This window comes from Desarmillaria tabescens (assembly GCF_030435595.1).
Source record: "Desarmillaria tabescens strain CCBAS 213 chromosome Unknown EV420scaffold_41, whole genome shotgun sequence".
Lineage (NCBI taxonomy): Eukaryota > Fungi > Basidiomycota > Agaricomycetes > Agaricales > Physalacriaceae > Desarmillaria > Desarmillaria tabescens.
Window position 1 is genome coordinate 231,534 of NW_026848340.1, and position 17,632 is coordinate 249,165.

General features: G+C 49.4%; 5 protein-coding genes across 5 annotated transcripts; all 5 read right to left on the reverse strand.

The window, feature by feature from the left end:
* Window positions 1-353: 353 nt before the first annotated feature.
* EV420DRAFT_843273 (uncharacterized protein) lies at window positions 354-2,625 on the reverse strand. Its single transcript, XM_060483678.1, has 2 exons — window positions 2,224-2,625; window positions 354-2,168 (listed from the first exon to the last, which is right to left on the reverse strand). The coding sequence occupies exon 2, from the start codon at window positions 2,163-2,165 to the stop codon at window positions 504-506; it is 1,662 nt and encodes a 553-aa protein (XP_060326548.1). The 5' UTR covers window positions 2,166-2,168; window positions 2,224-2,625; the 3' UTR covers window positions 354-503.
* Window positions 2,466-4,235, reverse strand: EV420DRAFT_843200 (ChaC-like protein). Its single transcript, XM_060483677.1, has 13 exons — window positions 3,908-4,235; window positions 3,838-3,862; window positions 3,720-3,790; window positions 3,607-3,666; window positions 3,522-3,552; window positions 3,413-3,466; window positions 3,350-3,363; window positions 3,220-3,300; window positions 3,153-3,158; window positions 3,062-3,095; window positions 2,938-3,008; window positions 2,802-2,879; window positions 2,466-2,747 (listed from the first exon to the last, which is right to left on the reverse strand). The coding sequence occupies exons 1-13, from the start codon at window positions 3,983-3,985 to the stop codon at window positions 2,712-2,714; spliced, it is 639 nt and encodes a 212-aa protein (XP_060326549.1). The 5' UTR covers window positions 3,986-4,235; the 3' UTR covers window positions 2,466-2,711.
* On the reverse strand, window positions 3,988-6,913 carry EV420DRAFT_1630879 (glycoside hydrolase family 13 protein; the record flags this gene model as incomplete). The annotated part of the gene is made up of 19 exons (XM_060476134.1): window positions 3,988-4,324; window positions 4,378-4,482; window positions 4,540-4,596; window positions 4,642-4,721; window positions 4,769-4,845; window positions 4,908-5,040; window positions 5,094-5,252; window positions 5,305-5,401; window positions 5,463-5,507; window positions 5,564-5,619; window positions 5,673-5,749; window positions 5,801-5,933; window positions 5,986-6,086; window positions 6,136-6,230; window positions 6,284-6,310; window positions 6,362-6,432; window positions 6,486-6,529; window positions 6,577-6,682; window positions 6,724-6,913. 19 exons carry the CDS (start codon window positions 6,911-6,913, stop codon window positions 4,241-4,243), a joined length of 1,737 nt encoding a protein of 578 aa, XP_060326550.1. The 3' UTR covers window positions 3,988-4,240.
* Window positions 6,914-9,183: 2,270 nt separating this feature from the next.
* EV420DRAFT_843623 (protein-tyrosine phosphatase-like protein) lies at window positions 9,184-10,193 on the reverse strand. The gene has a single exon (XM_060483679.1). The coding sequence runs from the start codon at window positions 9,971-9,973 to the stop codon at window positions 9,374-9,376; it is 600 nt and encodes a 199-aa protein (XP_060326551.1). The 5' UTR covers window positions 9,974-10,193; the 3' UTR covers window positions 9,184-9,373.
* Window positions 10,194-10,656: 463 nt separating this feature from the next.
* EV420DRAFT_843673 (uncharacterized protein) lies at window positions 10,657-17,218 on the reverse strand. Its single transcript, XM_060483680.1, has 7 exons — window positions 16,416-17,218; window positions 15,235-16,362; window positions 12,418-15,179; window positions 12,068-12,362; window positions 11,460-12,008; window positions 10,966-11,413; window positions 10,657-10,909 (listed from the first exon to the last, which is right to left on the reverse strand). Exons 1-7 carry the CDS (start codon window positions 17,074-17,076, stop codon window positions 10,834-10,836), a joined length of 5,919 nt encoding a protein of 1,972 aa, XP_060326552.1. The 5' UTR covers window positions 17,077-17,218; the 3' UTR covers window positions 10,657-10,833.
* Window positions 17,219-17,632: the final 414 nt, after the last annotated feature.

A 17,632-nucleotide genomic window follows, 5' to 3' on the forward strand; every position in this document is an offset into this window, starting at 1 on the left:
AGTTGTTGCAGTCTTTGAATACGACATGATGCTGGTCACCCCAGTAGGAGGCACTAGGATGCGAAAACGTTTGTACGTCTTAATGGAGTAGACATTCGGGACCTAGAGGCAGAGCGGATGTGTATATTGATGTTTTTTAACAATATTAGAATACTCACGTCGGTAGTGTGCAACGAGAACTTGATCTTCTCAAATTGTTGATGGGTAACAAGCTCGAACCCGATGCCGTTGCTCAGATCATAGATGTTGGAAAAAGAAGCCCCGGAAACTCCTCGGCCGTCAAAGAAAGACGCCCCGTTTTGAAGTGACAACGGGCAAATTAAAATGTTCCCATGGGCAAGTCAAAGCCACAACTCGAGTAAGATGTCCCCTCCACAGACACGGGCAGCGGAAGAACCTAAAATTTTATCTAAACCAGCATCCAGATCTTTTCCACTTTTTCCATTAGCTTCAGATAGGTTTAATTTGTATCTCAAATTACAGTATGATATGTATACATCCCTTCATTGCTGTACTGATAGCTCTATCAATGCCGTCAGTTTCCTGTGTGCGAATTCCTTATATTCTATATTGCAACGGTCTTCTGGTGCCAAGGCAAACGACGTCCGTTCTACAGCCAGCACATCCTTCTCCGCCATGATTGGAAAAATCAACGTCTGGGATTCCAACAGTCGTCCAATATATCTATCAGACCCCGACTCCGACTCGGTATACAGGTCGCGACAGCGCTGCAGGCAGCGAATGATGCTCTGATGACCTTTCTCCTCTTTTGTTGTTATGGACAGTCGCTTGAGTCGAGGGGCGACGAGAGGGTTGTACCCAGTGTCCTCTGCGCTTTTGGGACACGAGGATAATTGAGGGAAAACTAGCGATAAGAGGAGGCCTGGGTCTGGGTTGACGAGATGGAGGGAGGAAAGAATTTTGAGCCTTTGGACGAAGCGTAACACGGCGGGGAGTTCGTGGTCTTTAACTAACCCCCTGTCAACCTGTGAAGTAGTCACAACAATAGACTCCTCCCGAGAAAATCTGACATTTCGGACGGAGAGGCCGAGGAGCTGTTGCAGGGGTAAATAATCTATCAAGTGATTAAATGCATCTGCCGTCCTCGCGTACAAGACAGCCTCACTGTCGGCAGGAAATGCCTCCCTCGGAAGAGTCGGGGTGGTGTAATGCAACTCCAGTTTCTTCAACGAAGGAACATCCAAGCCGACGACAAAAATGGACACCTCTACTGGGTCACTGAAACCAAGGTCAAGTGAGCTCAGCTGAGGGAGGTTCAGATCCACCCGTGCTCCGGTGGAAGGCAAAGCACCGGAAAATGATAGGGAGCACAACGTTGGGCTCCCTGAGAGAATATCCCGTAGCTCTCTATGAGTCGGTCTATGGTCCCAAGGGATATAGCCGATTGACAAGGAAGAGAGGTTGGTCGCACAGAATCGTCCCCACTTATAATGAGCGCCATGGAGTTCGACATCGCGGATGTTGGGATACAGTGAAGAACCGGAACATCGCAAGGCACCTTTGTCATCCGAAGGGTCTGTGCTACCCAGGGAAAATAAGGACAGGGTATCGCAAGGGAACAGAGCAGTCTTGCGATGATAACTCTGTACAATCGACTGCAAAATATGGAAGCGGTATTCCAGGTTGAAACCCTGGAGCATCGGCATTGGCACGCTCCTAAAATGCTGCAAAAGGTACTGCTGGACCATCCAGCTCGGACATACCATCTGTAATGTCCTAATTCGCTGTGCGTTCTCGGCGAGTGTCAAGCCCAACAGATCGACGTGATCAAACGTGAAAGGAAGATGTTCATCGCCTTCTGGAGGAGCAGTAATGTCCCCCGTCACATCAAAGTTAATCATGATGTCAATAGGGCAGGACTGTGAGCGCTCGAGATATAAGGTTACGATTGGGAAGGCTATAGCGCGAGATCTGGCGTAGCGAGATGAGCTAAATGAATGTTCGTCGACGTCTATCTGTGTCCAAAACAAAGGTGAAGTTATGACGAGGTAGCGCCATCGACGGTTGACCCAGGTTATTGTCATTAACGAGGTAGCATCGTAGAACGTGAGCGTGGTGAGGAATTCGAAAATATCCAGAAGAACGTGGTCGCAAAGACGATCGATCAAACACTCTACGCCAGGTGGACTGATCTCCTGCTCCATCACCTACGAAGTGAGACTTTAGCCTTCGCGGAACATGACAGAAGGTAATTTCACCTACTCAGTTACGGAGTAGCTTCGCTCGCAAGTTGACTGAGTTATCAATAGAGGCAGTGGAGGCAAATATTCAAGCCTATTATTCCGAGGATAGGATGAAGAAAACGGAGAGGCGACACCACCGCTGTGGCATTTATGAAAGCCCACCAGAACAAACAACCCCCTCTGTTGTCTGTATAAGGCTAGCAACTCGCCGCCGACCCCAAGTCCATTGTTCGAAGATTGATGGTGGCAGAGCTTGTTATGTGTTCGGTGAACGGAAAATGGTAACCGGCAACCTGAGTGACCATTTATTCACTTAGATTCAATCGCAGAGTGCCGAATAATATGTCTGTAAATAACTTTGCATTTCGAATTCCAGGCAAATGCGTTGAAACTAACCAACGAGAGTGACAAAAGAGCACAAAAGTCATATTAGGGAGCTCACTTCAATGGTGTTACCTGGGTCTTGGCCATAGAGTACCACCGCGTGTCCCATGAAATCCCGGGTCTCTAAATCTCATGTGCATCCAAAGAGCGAACAATTTCCTGCCAACAGGCGTTTCAGAATAAATACATGGAGGTAAAAATTCAGTCTTGTACCTCCAGAGCAAAGAGGTGTGAATCGTGAGAAGCTGGTGAGAGCTCTCGTACAGCCGAGGCTAAATTGTAGAGGTAGTCCTGCAAGCCAGATCTGTTAAGCATTTGCGATGGCTCAAGTCAATATTTAAAACCCTGCCTTGTTAGGTCCGGAGGGACCGATAGATTTCCAAATCGTTTCCGCAAGGATGGGCAGGGGCTCGGCTCCGACTGCAAGTGCTTGTAAGAGAACGATTCAAGGATAACGAACGGATGACACTTACTAAACGATGGGTTATCATTTCGGCCGACGTAGCACTATCATCAAGACAATGCTCACTATGGCGTCAGAAGGGCAAAGATGCAACAACTTACGTATGCCTGGTGTTAGTATTGACGAAAATAAGCCACGATGATGCGGTGACATAAGAAATGGACTTACGCCATGTATTATCACCTTCTCTGTTCTACCGTCGGAAGGATCAAGACCGTGTATATCGATGGTTTCCATGGTATATCCATCCTAGAACGAAAGGTTAATCGTTGGACATGAGGGAAAGCGGCGTTGGGACCTTTTCTCGACAGTCTGGGTTCGCAGGTAAGTGAAAGAAAGTTGTCGACAACGGATACTATACCTAGGTAGTCTCTGACTTCAGACTCGTAAGCTGGGTCAATCTTATATGCAATTCCTGTATTTCACAATAGGTAAACGCGCGACTAAGAGTATATTCCTGCGAACCCTACCCCAAACAATGTCCTCGTAAGGAAATGGATCCTAAACAGCGGAAGCCATGTCAGAAAGTTACGGTGAATGAGAACGGAAACCAACAGAATTCGAAAACTTGTCCCAATCCTCTATGTGTACCAGGGTGACAACGCGTCCTGGATTCTATAACATCGCGTAAATAGTATTCGGCACTGGCAGAAGACAGAATATATCACCTCCGGCGTTCCTCTATGATCATGCGATTTCTGCGCGAATCTACGAACATATCCTTTCAAGAAACCAGGCACTTGTACAGGTCAGCACGTGTAGTCTAATTACACGACAAAGGCCTGCCTTTCGCAATAGTATGTGGGGGAGGCTATGTTTGTTAGTAGGCAGCTAAAAACGACGGAGATAAAGGTACCTTGAAGATAAGAGATCCATATCCAAATATGATGAATGGAGGACGTTCGATACTACCTGTGGTGGTGGTCGAATCCATAGATCGATCAAGGGAAATTGAAATAAACTTTTCATTTTAGGGCCGGCGGCAATAGCCGATGGCGAATACTCCGGAACTGTATCTATCATCCTCTGTAGCTGCCGACCCTTGAGCAGTGATCAGGACCAGGGCCTCCAGTCTGTCTGCCGTGTCGATCCGCGGTTCAATGTAAAGATTCATTATTACACTGAGGGCAGTCAGTACATAGTTCCTTTTACTAATTCAACAACTGATTGGGGGAGACTTCATTGCTTTTCAACGCCACGTCGTCGTCAAAGTCTGAGTCGCACCCGAAGATACAACCGTAGCTTCACGATTCGGGTCCGATTCCCATACCACCTAGAAATCTGGTCAGCATCCAGCACTCCCGGTATGCTTGCAGTTGTGCTCACCGAACCATCCGTTTCTTTCCTTATAAACTTGTACTCAAAGGTCGTACCTGCAGGGATACTAATAGTAACCTCCCATACAGGGTAATTACTCGCTGAAAGAGCGATCTAATAAGGAACATATGGATGAGCAGCGGAACAAGAGAATGAATAGGTAGCGCTTACAGAGGACGCAGGCGCCCAGTCCCCTAGTTGTGATATACTGCCCACCACGAAGATATTCTACAGGGATATAAGTACAAAACGCTCCTCCGAGGAAACGCTCACCTCGCCGAAGGTTGTAGTAGCGGTTTCAGCAAATGTTACTGCGACAGAACCGGACGAGCTACCAGATCCAGAGCCTGTACCTAGAAAATCATTCAAGCCAAGTTCCATATGGCAGAATCTGAAGTACCTGTTGCGCCTGTATGGATGGCTACTGCGCTGTAAGCCGGAACTGTTGCGGTGAACGAGCCGCCAGATACAGTGAAACTTGGCGAACAAAGGATATCAGAGGCAATGGACAGGAAGGCTCTGCAGGAGGACGAACATACCCAGAACCTGTGCAAGTGCCATCAGAGCTTGTTCCACTAATAACATCGCAGTACGATCCGTCGGCTAACGAGGACGTGAAGCTCGAAGTCCAGTCGGAGGCAGCGTTATTGATGGCTACGAAGCCAGCGGAACCTTGAGTAGATATTAGACTTCAACCACAATACGAGGTGGAATATGAACGTTACCTCGTCCAAATGCGATTTGAGAGGATTGGGGTGACACCCAGTCCGTTAATGCCGCAGAGCCTACATTATTCCGGAACCCAACCATGCCGGTAAAGGCTATCCAGCGATGCTGGCAGTACCACCCGTTCGCTCCTCCTGTACCTGAACAAGTTCCCACACCTGGCAAAGGATAATTAGAATTTCCAAGGGTATAAAAGGTGTAACCGCGTACCATTATTAGGAGCGCCATCGTCAGTCGTCGAATATTGATAACTGGAAAGAATAGTAGGCGTTCCGTATGGATGAGCAAGCGAGAATATTGTAGCAATCTGGGGCGAGAATCAGCCACGCAAGTGGAGCACCCGACCTGAGAGAAGAGTAAATACAAACCACGTAGGCGTTGTTAGCCGAATTGACGTTGAGAGAATTACCGTTCTGCCAGTGAAAAGATCGTCAAGTCAGCCTTCATGAACGTCTGTATCATGGCATACCCTTTCAGTATCGTGATTCGCTACGAAGACATTGGCTTGCGACCCAGATATCCATCCTATGCCATCATCAAATATCACGATGTGCCAAGATCGTGGCGAGAGTGCTAACCTTGGCTATCCAGGTCCTCTAGTCCAGATATGCTGCCACCCCCGAAGGCGTTCTGGAGAGCAGTAGTGTAGCGGAATCTATAGAAACGTTAAGACCGAATTTTAAGAGTAACTTCGCCTAAATCATACTCTTGGACATCACCAATCCCAACATATTCCGATGGCTGGACAGCCTCACCAGCTCCCCAGATGACTTCCTGAGTAATGTAAGGCGCCGATGAAAAGCGGCTTGTGATGTTGGCGATATCGTCAGCAGCAATGTCTGGATCATTTAGTTAGGACGCCTTCCGTCACTAAGCGAAGAAGATACTCGCGTTTCGCAGCATCTAAACGCAGTCCGTCAACTCCCAGAGAAAGGAGGTCGTTCGCATATTCAGCCAGACGCCCACGAACATATTCCGTTTCCGTCGCAAGGCTGGAAACCGTTAGCTTGTTGGGCACAGACACGGAGACGTGAAATGTACTCCGCGAGGCCTTCCAGCTGGCAAGTTTGGACCTGCGCACGACTGGAGTAATCTTCAATATCACCGGTGCTGGTGAGATTACAATGATGGAAATCCTATCAGAGAATGTGTACAAAACAAGCGCGATAGAGTTAGTAGGGGAACCCACCTGGTATTGATATATGCCAGGATATACCTATTTGAAAGTTTTAGAGGTCGATGCCTAGGCGATACATGGTTAACGAACATAGTGGGTAAAGGTATCACCCGCAACTCCGGTACCCGAGTCCATGCCGGTCATATGATTGAAGATGGTGTCTGCAGGCATCCGGTGATGATGCTATTAGAGAAATATAATAGAACAATCATACCAGCAATTACTCTAACACCGGCGGCGTGACACGTCGTTATCATGCTATCGAAAATTTCAATAGCCTGTATAATCGAGTAAAAGAAACGTACTTTGCAAATTCATCCCTGTCACCGCGCTTTGAGATTAAAGTATATGTAACTGGCTGGTAATCCGTCCACCACTGGGTGCCGGTAATGTGTTCCTCCGGTGGGCTAACTGCTCAGCTTTAGAATGAAATCGCGTAATGGGAAATGCACAAGGCTTTCCTTGAACAAAACCATAGCCAGAAGGTCCAATGAAATCAGTACATTCAGAAGCTATGCTGTCCCAAGTCCATTCGAACATCTGGACGATGACTGTATTGTTTCCGGAAGGAGCCCGACGCTGGGATGGTAAGGCGAGAGCGCATAGAAAAAGAATGGGAAAGAGCGCTAGTATGAGGAGCATAGCAGGCAGGAAATGAGGGCGATACTATTACTGTCCATTATTGTAACCTTTAAATAAACTTCGTCCGGCTTGTGAAAAAAATAGACCATGAACACGAGTGGAGCTATCCATGTGGACCACTCGCCGTTTCAATTAGGAGTGACAGCTGGTCGCTGTAAGAGTCCTCGAAATTATTGCCTCCGGACCTCGCCTTCGGAAGCACATGGCTATCACGAACGTTAATCATCATATGGTCCTCAGACTAAAGGCACCCGGGTCATTTGGCAGTCAGTATTGCAACCGGACCATCCTTGTCAGGTCACAGCAGGCGATAGCACGCCAGAATCAGACCGCAGTTTATCATCGGGTTGGTCGAATATGCGACCGAAAACTACTATAAGTGGACAGAAGTCTAAAAAAACGGGAACACTATCACTGTCCAGGAAAAATACAATCACGGCGATGGGAATTCAAGTACCTTTTCAATCATTCTGCTGTAGATTTCTGGAGATTTCTTCTTGACGTCGACTATAGCACCTGCATTACAATTTACAAGCTGAAGCCTGACCCAGTCCAAGCCGACTCAATGATTGTTGGATTGATGCTCCAGTGGACACTCGAGTCTAAAAATCCCAAGCGCCGTAGCTAAATTGCGTCGAGCTGGTTATGTGCCGACGTTCGTGACAGTCTATTCTTTAATGCCGCCGCGGGGAGGGAGGGGGTGTTGGTTGCCGTCCAACAGTGTTATGACAAAGCCTAACATAAGTTGATGGCCGCGAGCCGGCATTGTGCTTACCGGCGGCAAGTTGGGTGTGCCGATTTCAAGCCGAGTGAGGCGTCTGGACAGGAAATGTTGTTTGCCCCGCTTTTCCCTTATCAATATTTTATTTCGCGTAAAAGTATACTTAATTGTTAGGTATAATACTTCCTTTAGGCATCGTACACATCCACAGACCCTGTCGGTGTAGTACAACATTTGTTCACTGTCAACTTGTTATTCAATTTGAACGTCACGTGTCACAGCGAAAAAGTCTGAGAACAGAAGTCAATTTTTCTTGATTATTCCCATTTTTTTGGGACCGAAATTTCGAGGGTCGTGTTCCAATTGATCGAAATGATAGGAAATAGTTACAGGAAGGAAGAAAGTAGGTTTACTAACAAGTCTGATCAAGTCGACGGATCCGACCACGTGCATCAGTGACCGTGATTAATGCCTCTCCTTTCTACCACCACTATCCCCGTTGTTCCAGCCTATTCGCCGTCCTTGTTGTCGCTCTACATCCTGTATTGTCGCGGGATATGGCTTCGTAGTTGCTGTCGTAGCCTCTTACCGGCAGTCTTCTACTGCTGGGCCGATGTGAAGACCTGCAGATATGATGCTACGGATTGAAACTGCCGCGCGAGGTAGATATATGCACCTCGTTTGGATACCCTCAGTAGCAATACGTCCTCAAAAGTCTCATTTGAGCGGCAGGATATCTGAATACCTCTGAGGTAAGCTTCATTGCGCTCTTGTATGTCTTTTTGCGATATCTGGAATGTGTACAATGGCTTCATATGCCACCTAGGCATCTCTTTGGGTTCCATATGTGTGTGTATTTCTGGGCTCCTGAACTAAATCTCATACAGGTCATGCTTGCCATCGTTCCAATGAAATCAAGCCTTGCGAAGCCTAATGGATCCCTACAATAACGACATACCGAGCTCGAAATAGCTCAATTTGGGCTGGAGAAACGGTCCACATTTCGAAGCCATAGTGAGCAGAATGGAACTTTGGCTGATGAGTGATCAACGATGAGTCATTCAGAATTGACCAGTTTGACCAGCGCCGCGATTCGGCACTACGTCACTATGATCTGTCCTCAAGTAATGTCGCATTCTTGACGCGTCGAAGAACGCGTCGCCCTCACGTACAAACCTTCCCGCGAACATAACAGGGCAAATGTCTTCATTCCTCACTCTTTTCCTACCTTCAGCCATTTCCAGACATTCCCCGCAATGTGCTCGCCGCGGCCTCTCAATCGTATATACGGTCATTTTCCACAGAGGAGCCTGACCGTTAGAGCGCCAGTATGCAAGACCGCACTGCACGTTGATCATATGCGCAATCAACTTCTGGATTCACCATCGGCCCTTTATCGTGGAGAGATTTATATAAAAAAATAGCATTGCGAACCTCACCGACTATCAAAAAATGTCTGCAAGCCAATGATGACCTCCTAAGTGACTATCATATATTGACATCACATCCAATGATAATCATGCCTCTAACGCTCATCGATTATCGATTATCCCCCGCACTGCTTCCACCTCATCAATCTTAATCGCAGGAGCGTGCACCGCACCGTCGCCAGCCCTTATCCTGATGAACTTCGTTCGTGGAGGATAATGCGTGTTGACTTAAACTTCTACGTGCAGTCCATTGTCTATCTTGCAGTAAAGGTTTAGTTCGACAGAATTCCCACAAAAAGCGAACTCACTTCAACTCTCCATCCGATGAAACGTCTTCACGAATTCAAACTGCGGTCCGGTCTCCGGACTATGCGGATACCGCATGTATTTTTCAACGGTTCGCCACTCCTCTGCAATAATCATCAAAGCCTCTTCACCATCTCTTGCTACACCGCTCTGTACCAACCAGCACCCAATAACCATCCCTGTTCTCCCGATACCACCCCGACAATGAACCGCGCAGATCCTACCCCGCTCCTCGTTATCCCTTAACACGTCCATCACGCGATGCATGTATTCCACGCTATCGGGCAGAGACCTATCACGTATGGGGAATCGATGGTACTCAATAGTCGTGGGGTCAATTCCCAGTAGCGTTGCACGCGCACAGAGTATATGTGTGTAAGGCTTCAATTCGCCGGACTCGGTGAGGTCGATGAATGTTCGAACGCCCGCTGCAAGTAAAGCGTCGAGCTTGGGTTTAAACGGAGCTTGGGGCGTCCATGGATATTCGCATGCGACCAAGAATGGTGTGGCCCAGTAGGAATTCGGTATCGGTCTTGGTCGGACAGCTGTGATTGCCAGCGGTCGCGACTCGTCCTCTGAATGGTATTTGTGACTGGAAAGCATAGTTTTGTGAGAAAATGGGGACAAAGAAAGTGAGGATTAATTATCTGGGAACCGGGTGTACCCAATTCTTATAACGCCTCGATCTTGGCCATGTGATAGGTCGCGTGTAATGAATGCTCTTTACTCGTAGTACTGCCGTGGCGTGTCGCTTAACGGAACATACGACTACCGTGTGGGATACTGTCGAAAATTGATATTTGATACATCATCTTTTGCTTCGTCTGTCAGGTCACACAGCCTCGCTCCACCAATTCGCGGGCGTGTACACCTCATTCCTTCAAGAGTGTGTTATCCAGTCTATCATAGTATATCAGAGGTCGACACGACTGCACATATATCCCAGATGTTTAGGGAAGGGGTGGGGACTTTCGCCCTCAATCGAAAGGCAGCATTGGCCAAGGACGGCATCGAACTGATGTCACGTCTCCGCATAGTAAGTCCAACACATGTTTTCTCATTCACAAAGCCACCATCGATGTCAACATAATGCAAACGGCTGTAAGACATGCGCTTTCCTCTACCCTCCACCTGGTCAGTGGTTGGCGCTCGTCAAATAAAAGAATGCAATATATTCGATCGACGAACAAGTTTACATCTTAAAATTACAGATAACAAGTTTCAAATCTTCTACACACAGCAATCCGCCTTCGAAAACAAATCAACGACAGCGTGGACAACAGTATGAGCAACATAAAAGGTCAACATTAAGAGTCATAGAGGGACATGGAGACCACCAACTGGTGATGGATCCAGTACTTCGTGTTCAAGAAGCAATTTCGTACGTTGGGCATGCGTAATGTCACGTGGGCAATGAAATAGCGAGTAGAAGTATGTGGTGAAGCAAGCATATAGCATAACAATCAGAGTCTAATTTGTCGGACGGGTGTCGGCCGACCTTTCGGACGAGGTCGGCTGAGCCTGAGAGATTCACCCCGCCTACACAGAAAATTAGTCCCTCCAATAATAATAAAAACAAGAGAACAAAAACGTACGTCATGTTCATCTTGGGTGTGTTCTCCTTCAGATCAGTGGGCGTCTTCCCGTTGCTTCTCTTTGCCCATCCAAGCGCAGTGCGCCTGGCAGTGGACCCTACCCGAGGACGGATAGCCGCCGGGCCCCACGCGGTCTCTCGTTTGAGCTCCTCGATCGAAGGACTGAACGGTTTAGAAGCTAGTGAAGCAGTCATGATGTTTGCATGAGGAATATCTCCGAGAGGAGAGCTCGTGGCATTACGATATACATCATCTTCTTTCTTCGTGATAAGCTCCGGGGATGCAGCAGCAGCTTTCAGTGCTCTCGTCGACGGGTAAGGCGAGGCCCTTGAAGACGTCCGGGAACGGACACGCTTTGGTCGGAGCTCCGAAGGCAGCGGCCCGTAGTTCTGAACGGAATGCTCAAGCAGCGCTTGCATGCCGGCAGGATGTCTTGGCGGATCAAAGCCTACGAAAAATCAGAAACTATACACTCGTCATGGGGATACGCTTACATTGCAAAGCAAACAACGAAAAAGGCGTATCAATCCATACGCGTTTGCTTTCTGTCACTGTGGATTCCACCTCCTCACGTAACTCATAGTACCTCCTTAAAGCGACGATGCCACGCTCGTCATCCCACGTAGTGGTAGCAGAGTGAATAGACGCAGTGTCTTCATCCACAACAAAGACCGATTGGATAGCAGTAGGACTGCTGCTCTTATGCGTGCCCGGAGAGGACATTGGGGACGCCTCTTCTTGGATCGTTTCGTAAATCGACGACCGAGATGTTTGAGTATGCGAATGGCGTCGACGGTGACCGTGCCCTCGCGCTCGGGCACGGACTCTACTGCGCTGGGCACCGGTCATAGGATGAGTGGTATTGGTGAGAGCAACGTTGATTTCTTCGAGATCAATGCTTGACTGCGATCCTTCCGAGATCGATGTTCCTTCAGATGCCGACAGAGGAGGGGTATCAGCGCCAGATGTTCCTGAATTCGAAGTACATGTACTGGAGCGAGACCGAGATAAAGGATCAGGTTTGGTGAAGACGGTTGCACCGACTATGAGTACACAAACATCAGACACAATATCAAATGTAATCTTAGCAGAAAAAACTCACAGGAAAAGGACATATCCTCCCCCTCGGCAACGAGACAACTTTCCTCCAAGCTACGTCTGTCCAAAAGCCCGTGCTGAGCACGTATCATTCGCTCTCCACCAAATTTGGTAGACTCAGCGGTAGAAGCAATTGATGGCTTCACGACGATTCGGGCTTTAACTGCACCCTCTTCCGCTTCGCCCTTCATTCGAAACTCCGAGTGTTTGCGCTTCTCGACACGTACGCAGGGAGACTTGTCGATATCCATGATCGACCCAATGGACACTCTTCGTTCGTGGCGGCCTCCTCCAAGCATCTAGAGACATGTTCATTAGCAATCTATATCAATCAACTTATGAGATCAAACATACGCTGATCATGGTATCATCCTCTCTGGGACTCTGTACACTGCTACCATGCATACTCAGCACCGATAGCGGCCGGAACAGCGGTGGCGCAAGATGTCCCCTTGGATACTCGTACTGGTTTCTACGTCCAAATATCGATTCATCTTCGCTCGACCCTACGCCGGTTTGATCGAATAACGAGTCCACAACTCCAGACCTGGGGTCATCGATGTCCATGATCGAGTCAAATGAAGATTTCACACTCTCCGAAGGAGAAGCAGAAATAGACGTCAGTACGCCGGGAGGGGCGTTATCAAACATCTTGTCTCCAATACCTGGCCGCCCCAAGTGCATTGCCGTAGAAAATTCACTTGCAGCTGAATCTTGCGAGCGGTGATGCTTCGCCCACGCTGCCCTCCCAGCGTTTGCCCCATGCATCGCGTACGAATTTGCGACCGAGCTCATACTGTTGATAGAGTCGTTCTTTCTATGCCCGCCGCCGAAGCCTATCCCGAAGCTGCGATTGTAGCGGCTATTCGGCGGGAATTGTGAGGAAACAGAGAGGTTCGACTCGTTTCGGCGGTGTCCGCGATCTGGAGGCTTGAAGTAGAAACTAGATGCATCACTTTCAGCCCTCCTCCTCTGCCTTCGGTGAAGGAACTCGAACGTATCCTCCACGTCCATCGACATCGACATAGATGCGGACAGACTCTCAGAGGAAGGCATCTCTTGCAAACTCGGAAGGCCGCAATCACCGTAATCAAACGGATCGACGACTCCAGGATTTACGACGCGTCCATACGAAGAGACAGAAGCGAAGCTCATTGTCGATTCTTGCCTGTTGTGCTTGCTATACGCCGCGGCAGAAGGAGGATAAAACGTAGGTCGATTGTCAGGGAACTCGAAACCCCTCCTCACTTCGTCGAAGGATTCGAGGCCAGTGAAACTAGATCCAGAAACTTGTCTTGAGTGCGCTCGAGAAGGTCTCTTCGATGAGTCCGAGCTTACCCGAGGGCGGGGTACCTCGGAGGCTTTCGCGAGGATCGACTTGAGGACAGAATCATCCGCCATGATACTTCCCATGGACAACGAACGAGCATGCGCAGGCGGCGGTATGATGTCAGATAATGTCATAGGCTTCTCCTTATCCTCTGAACTGGGAGGAGAAGATCTTGAACCGCCGAACTTGAATGACTCGTTCAGTTCACCGTCCGATGAGTGCAAGGTAGACGAGGTCCTCTTCAAGAATTGTCTGCCCTCAGCTGGACCGGACTCCTCAGTGGCGAGGCTGTCTGTCATAGAAAGAAGAGTAGGCTGCACCATATCGCGGATCTGTGAGGTGGTGTACATGTCGAAAGAAGATCTGCTCTTCGACAATTCTTCCTGCTCGCTGGAACCATGCAAGAAAGTGGGCTCCTGAACATCCATGAGACCAGTCGCCGAGTCGGTCCACTCCTGCAAGCTATCGTCGGGAACTGGAGGCGGTGGCAGAGATGGAACAGGGGGAACATCAAACTGCAAGAGGCCATCCTTGACGGGACCTGCAAAGTCGTAACGCAAATCAATCTTTGCTGGAGTTCGGAACGCGTTCTCCAGCTGCTCTACAAAACTACGGCGATCAGAATCACCAGATTCATTCAACTTCTGCAGCTCGCCCGTGAAATCGAAAGACTTATTCGTATCTTCCTCGGAGGGCTCTAGTTCGATATGGTGTTCCTGTTCGTCGATCACCTGGGCACGGAAAACCGGAGAGGGGGCCGGAACGTCAACCTCCATCTCCTCGTCGACAAATGATAATCCCTGCAAACGATCATTGATGAACGACAGTCCTTCATGATGGTAGTCCATCGTATCGTCCATGCCACTCCCCTTGCCGCTTTCGGCAGCCTCGCTGTAATCCATGGTCCCTTCCTCTTCCTCAGCCTCTACTACTGACGTTTTCTTCCCGTGCAAGATGAATTGGAGCTCATCGGGGATATCCGAGTCGGGATCAGAGACGTCAACGTCCTCGGCATATGCAGAGACATCAGAACCACCCATAGTTCCTCTCATACCAAGCATCTTGCGTGCACCCGGTGCGAGAGGTCGTCGGGACGCTGTATCATCGTGGTCGGTACTTGTGCGAGATGCTCTCTTATCGGCGCCCAACGAAGCCCTTTTGCGCATGAAAATTGGATGATTCTCCAGCTCATTGAACTCCTGCGAGGATGTCGAATTCCTAAAGCCCGCAATAGACGACCTGAACGTTGACGGAGGGGGTCGTGCTGCCTTCTTGGCACTTGTTGTGGGACTTTTCGCAACGGCCCTCGAAATTCTGGGCTTCGCAGGTCTGAGTGGTCTCAGGACAGGTGAAGGATCTGGGAGAGGCCCGGGAGTCAAGGTCCGTTTGTGTGTCCGTACAAAGGCCGTCGGTGGCGGGGGTGATGAGGGCAGCTTGACTGGAGGAAGGCTGTCAAACACTGGCAAAGGAGCAATTTGCTTTCCAAGCCCCAATTCACTGGCACGCTTCTTCACAAATCCTTTCTCGGGGTTCTTCCCAGATAGAATGTCCTGGGAAGGAGATGCACGCACAGTAGCTTGCGCGTACGGACGTAATGAAGTGACCGAAGGGTTTTCCAGACGCAGCTTCTTCGCCCTCATCTTCGTAGGACTCGCCTCTGGCTCCCTTGTGTTCCGTCGAGCAATAGGCGAAGGATCAGGTGTCCCGCCGGGTGTAGCCTCCAGATCCAACGTATTGATCAGATTTGCGAGGTCGTTCGTCACTGCATCCAGGACTGATAAAGCACCTATGAAATAACAATGTTCACGGTAGCCAAAGAGATACGAGAAAAATGGACATACCGTTCTCGGAATCTTCGTAGATCCCCCGAGGCCTGGCTTTGCCCAGGAGCTGTTCAGATGCAGGTCTTGGACGAGCTCGACGAACGGGCGTAGCCACCAGCATCTTATCCGCACCAGGATCCTCGTGTCCGTCACATGTAGCAGTCTCCACTCTCACAACTGGGCACTCTTTGCCACTAACAGCTGGCGAGCCTTCCCCTATATGCCTCGCTTCTTCGCCATCTCCACTCGTACCAATCTCTGGGAAGATGTCACTCAATGGGGTCCTCTTCCTCCCCTCCGAACTCCTCCTGCTCTCCCTACTATCCCTTCTCTTCTGCTCCTCCTTGATACCCTTCTTGATACCCCTTTCCCTGTCCCTCCGATCCCTGACCGTTTCCAAGCCCGCTTCATCCCACTTCACCGAGGCACCAGAGCCTGATGAAGCCCGAGAGGTACCTGAAGTTGTCGACATCGGACGAAGTGAAGACGCCGTCGACATTGCCGAGCTTGGCCTCCCCATGACCGCCGCAGACTCAACTGAAAGTCGGTTATTATCGACCACCGGAGGAGGAGCCTGTGACATCGTAGAAGAAGCCGTCGACCCATCTCGTCCTGCAGGCAACTTCATTGTCATAGACGAGGGGAGCCCGAGCCCAAGAATACTTCGTTTCTTATTGTATCCAAAAGTCCGGGTAACTTCAGGACTGGCGGTCAATGCGCCTGCTTCAAAGCTGCTAGTCGAGGTACGTTGGTGGTCCTTCGTTTTCTTTGGCTTCTTCTCCGCATCCTTCTTCACAGTTTTCTTCTTAGGCACGTCCTTGTACTTCTTGGACTCGTTCTCATTGCCTGGATTTCTCAGCTGAGCCCAGCTCCCGATGCGAGCTAGGGAGCGCATGGCTCGAAGCGCGATGGAACCCTGTCGCGGATTTTGATTCTGATCATTAGGTAGAGTGGGCGGTGCAAGAAGTCCGCCAAGTGTCGATGTTCGCGAACGTGGCTGGGGCTGAGGAGCGATTTGAGGCGAAGAGAAATTGTTGGCCTGATACGTAGGACTGAACGTGTTCGGGGCAGAGAGTAGCGCCCCAGGATCAAGCGAGTTAGAGCGCGTTCTGACCTCTTGCAGAGGAGGCTTGAAAGGCTCAGGTGCTGAAAATATGGCTGTGAGAGATTATTCAATCAAGACCAGTAGGAAAACTTACTCTTTGACCGAGGAATGAGGTTAGGTCGTTGGGAGTCCTTGCTCCTTTCCTTCCCTTTGCCCTTCTCCCTCGAATCCTTCCGTCCTCTACCAATCGCCCACCACTTTTCCTTTCCCCCCTCTTCCTTCTCCTTCTTCATCTTAGTAGAGGGCACATTCGTGACCTCTGCCATAGGTCCACCTCCCCATCTCATACCGTCCAATGCCGCCCGAGATTTCTTCTTCTTCACTAAGACAATCTCTCCGATGTCCGGATCCTCAGTAGGATCCACGTAGATTTCGAAGCCTCTTGTCGCAGAAGCAGTGTCACCACCGACACGCCGAACAACGTCAGAAAAGTCCCGCGTCTTCTCCCGCTCCTTGATACCCCCTCCCCCAACGCCCAGCATGCTGAGCTTAGACTTCTTGGGGACGAGACGTTTCCTGGGAGTTGGCTCCTTTAGACGTGGGGCGAGGGCAGACGGACTATCCCAATCAGCGGCAGGTACTGAAGCCCAAGATGATTCGAGAGAGCGATTGGCAGATGTGCTCGGCTCAGATGACAAGCCCGCCGCAGAAGGTGTGGCGGCGATAAGCCGAATACTAGGGACATAGGAAGACGGGAGTGTTGGTGTTGCTTCCGCTTGTGACTGTTGACGCAGTGGATGGCGCAGCGTCGTCATGATAGTTATACAGAATCGAAAATCGCCAAAAATCGGGAAGAATTTCGTTAAAAAGATCAAGCAAAAAAATAAATGTCGTAAGCCGAAATATCAATCGTTAAATGAGTCGTGTTGTATGAGTTGTCGCCGTAAAAAGGCCGTCAGTTCAATAAACGCGTTAATTGTTTGTGAGTTTTGCAATATTGTACGAGTCTAGAAGGGCTACGTAAGCCAGCGATACATGACATCGAGGAAGCACATACCTATTCGTCACGCACCTTGGCTATACGTATCCCAGGAAGGATATTTGCCTTTGGAAATCTGATAACGCGAACCAATTCGAAGGTCAGATAGTGACGGCGCGCACAAATACAATAGCGTACCAATTCTCGACGCTTTTTGGACACCAATGCCTCAATGTTGGGCGCCAGTCCTCTGAGTCGCGAATTGATGGCGAAAACGCCCGTCCCTTTGAATCTCTATAGACATGGTCAGCACATACGAGTAACGGCAGTACTAAGAGAGAGTCAACACCAGGAAATTTGGCTGTTAGTCGTCGAGTGATGGTCGAAGGAGA

Bases quoted from the DNA above. Each gene is read 5' to 3' on its own strand.
- EV420DRAFT_843273 (XM_060483678.1), bottom strand. From the start codon at position 2,165: ATGGAGCAGGAGATCAGTCCACCTGGCGTAGAGTGTTTGATCGATCGT.
- EV420DRAFT_843623 (XM_060483679.1), bottom strand. From the start codon at position 9,973: ATGCTTTCCAGTCACAAATACCATTCAGAGGACGAGTCGCGACCGCTG.
- EV420DRAFT_843200 (XM_060483677.1), bottom strand. From the start codon at position 3,985: ATGGATTCGACCACCACCACAGGTAGTATCGAACGTCCTCCATTCATC. The intron at 3,791-3,837 runs GCAGGCCTTTGT...GACCTGTACAAG, and splicing joins CCCACATACTATTGCGAAAG to TGCCTGGTTTCTTGAAAGGA. The intron at 3,467-3,521 runs GTAGGGTTCGCA...TGTGAAATACAG, and splicing joins TTACGAGGACATTGTTTGGG to GAATTGCATATAAGATTGAC.
- EV420DRAFT_843673 (XM_060483680.1), bottom strand. From the start codon at position 17,076: ATGACGACGCTGCGCCATCCACTGCGTCAACAGTCACAAGCGGAAGCA. The intron at 11,414-11,459 runs GTAAGCGTATCC...GATTTTTCGTAG, and splicing joins TTCGTTGTTTGCTTTGCAAT to GCTTTGATCCGCCAAGACAT. The intron at 10,910-10,965 runs GTACGTTTTTGT...TTTTCTGTGTAG, and splicing joins ACACCCAAGATGAACATGAC to GCGGGGTGAATCTCTCAGGC.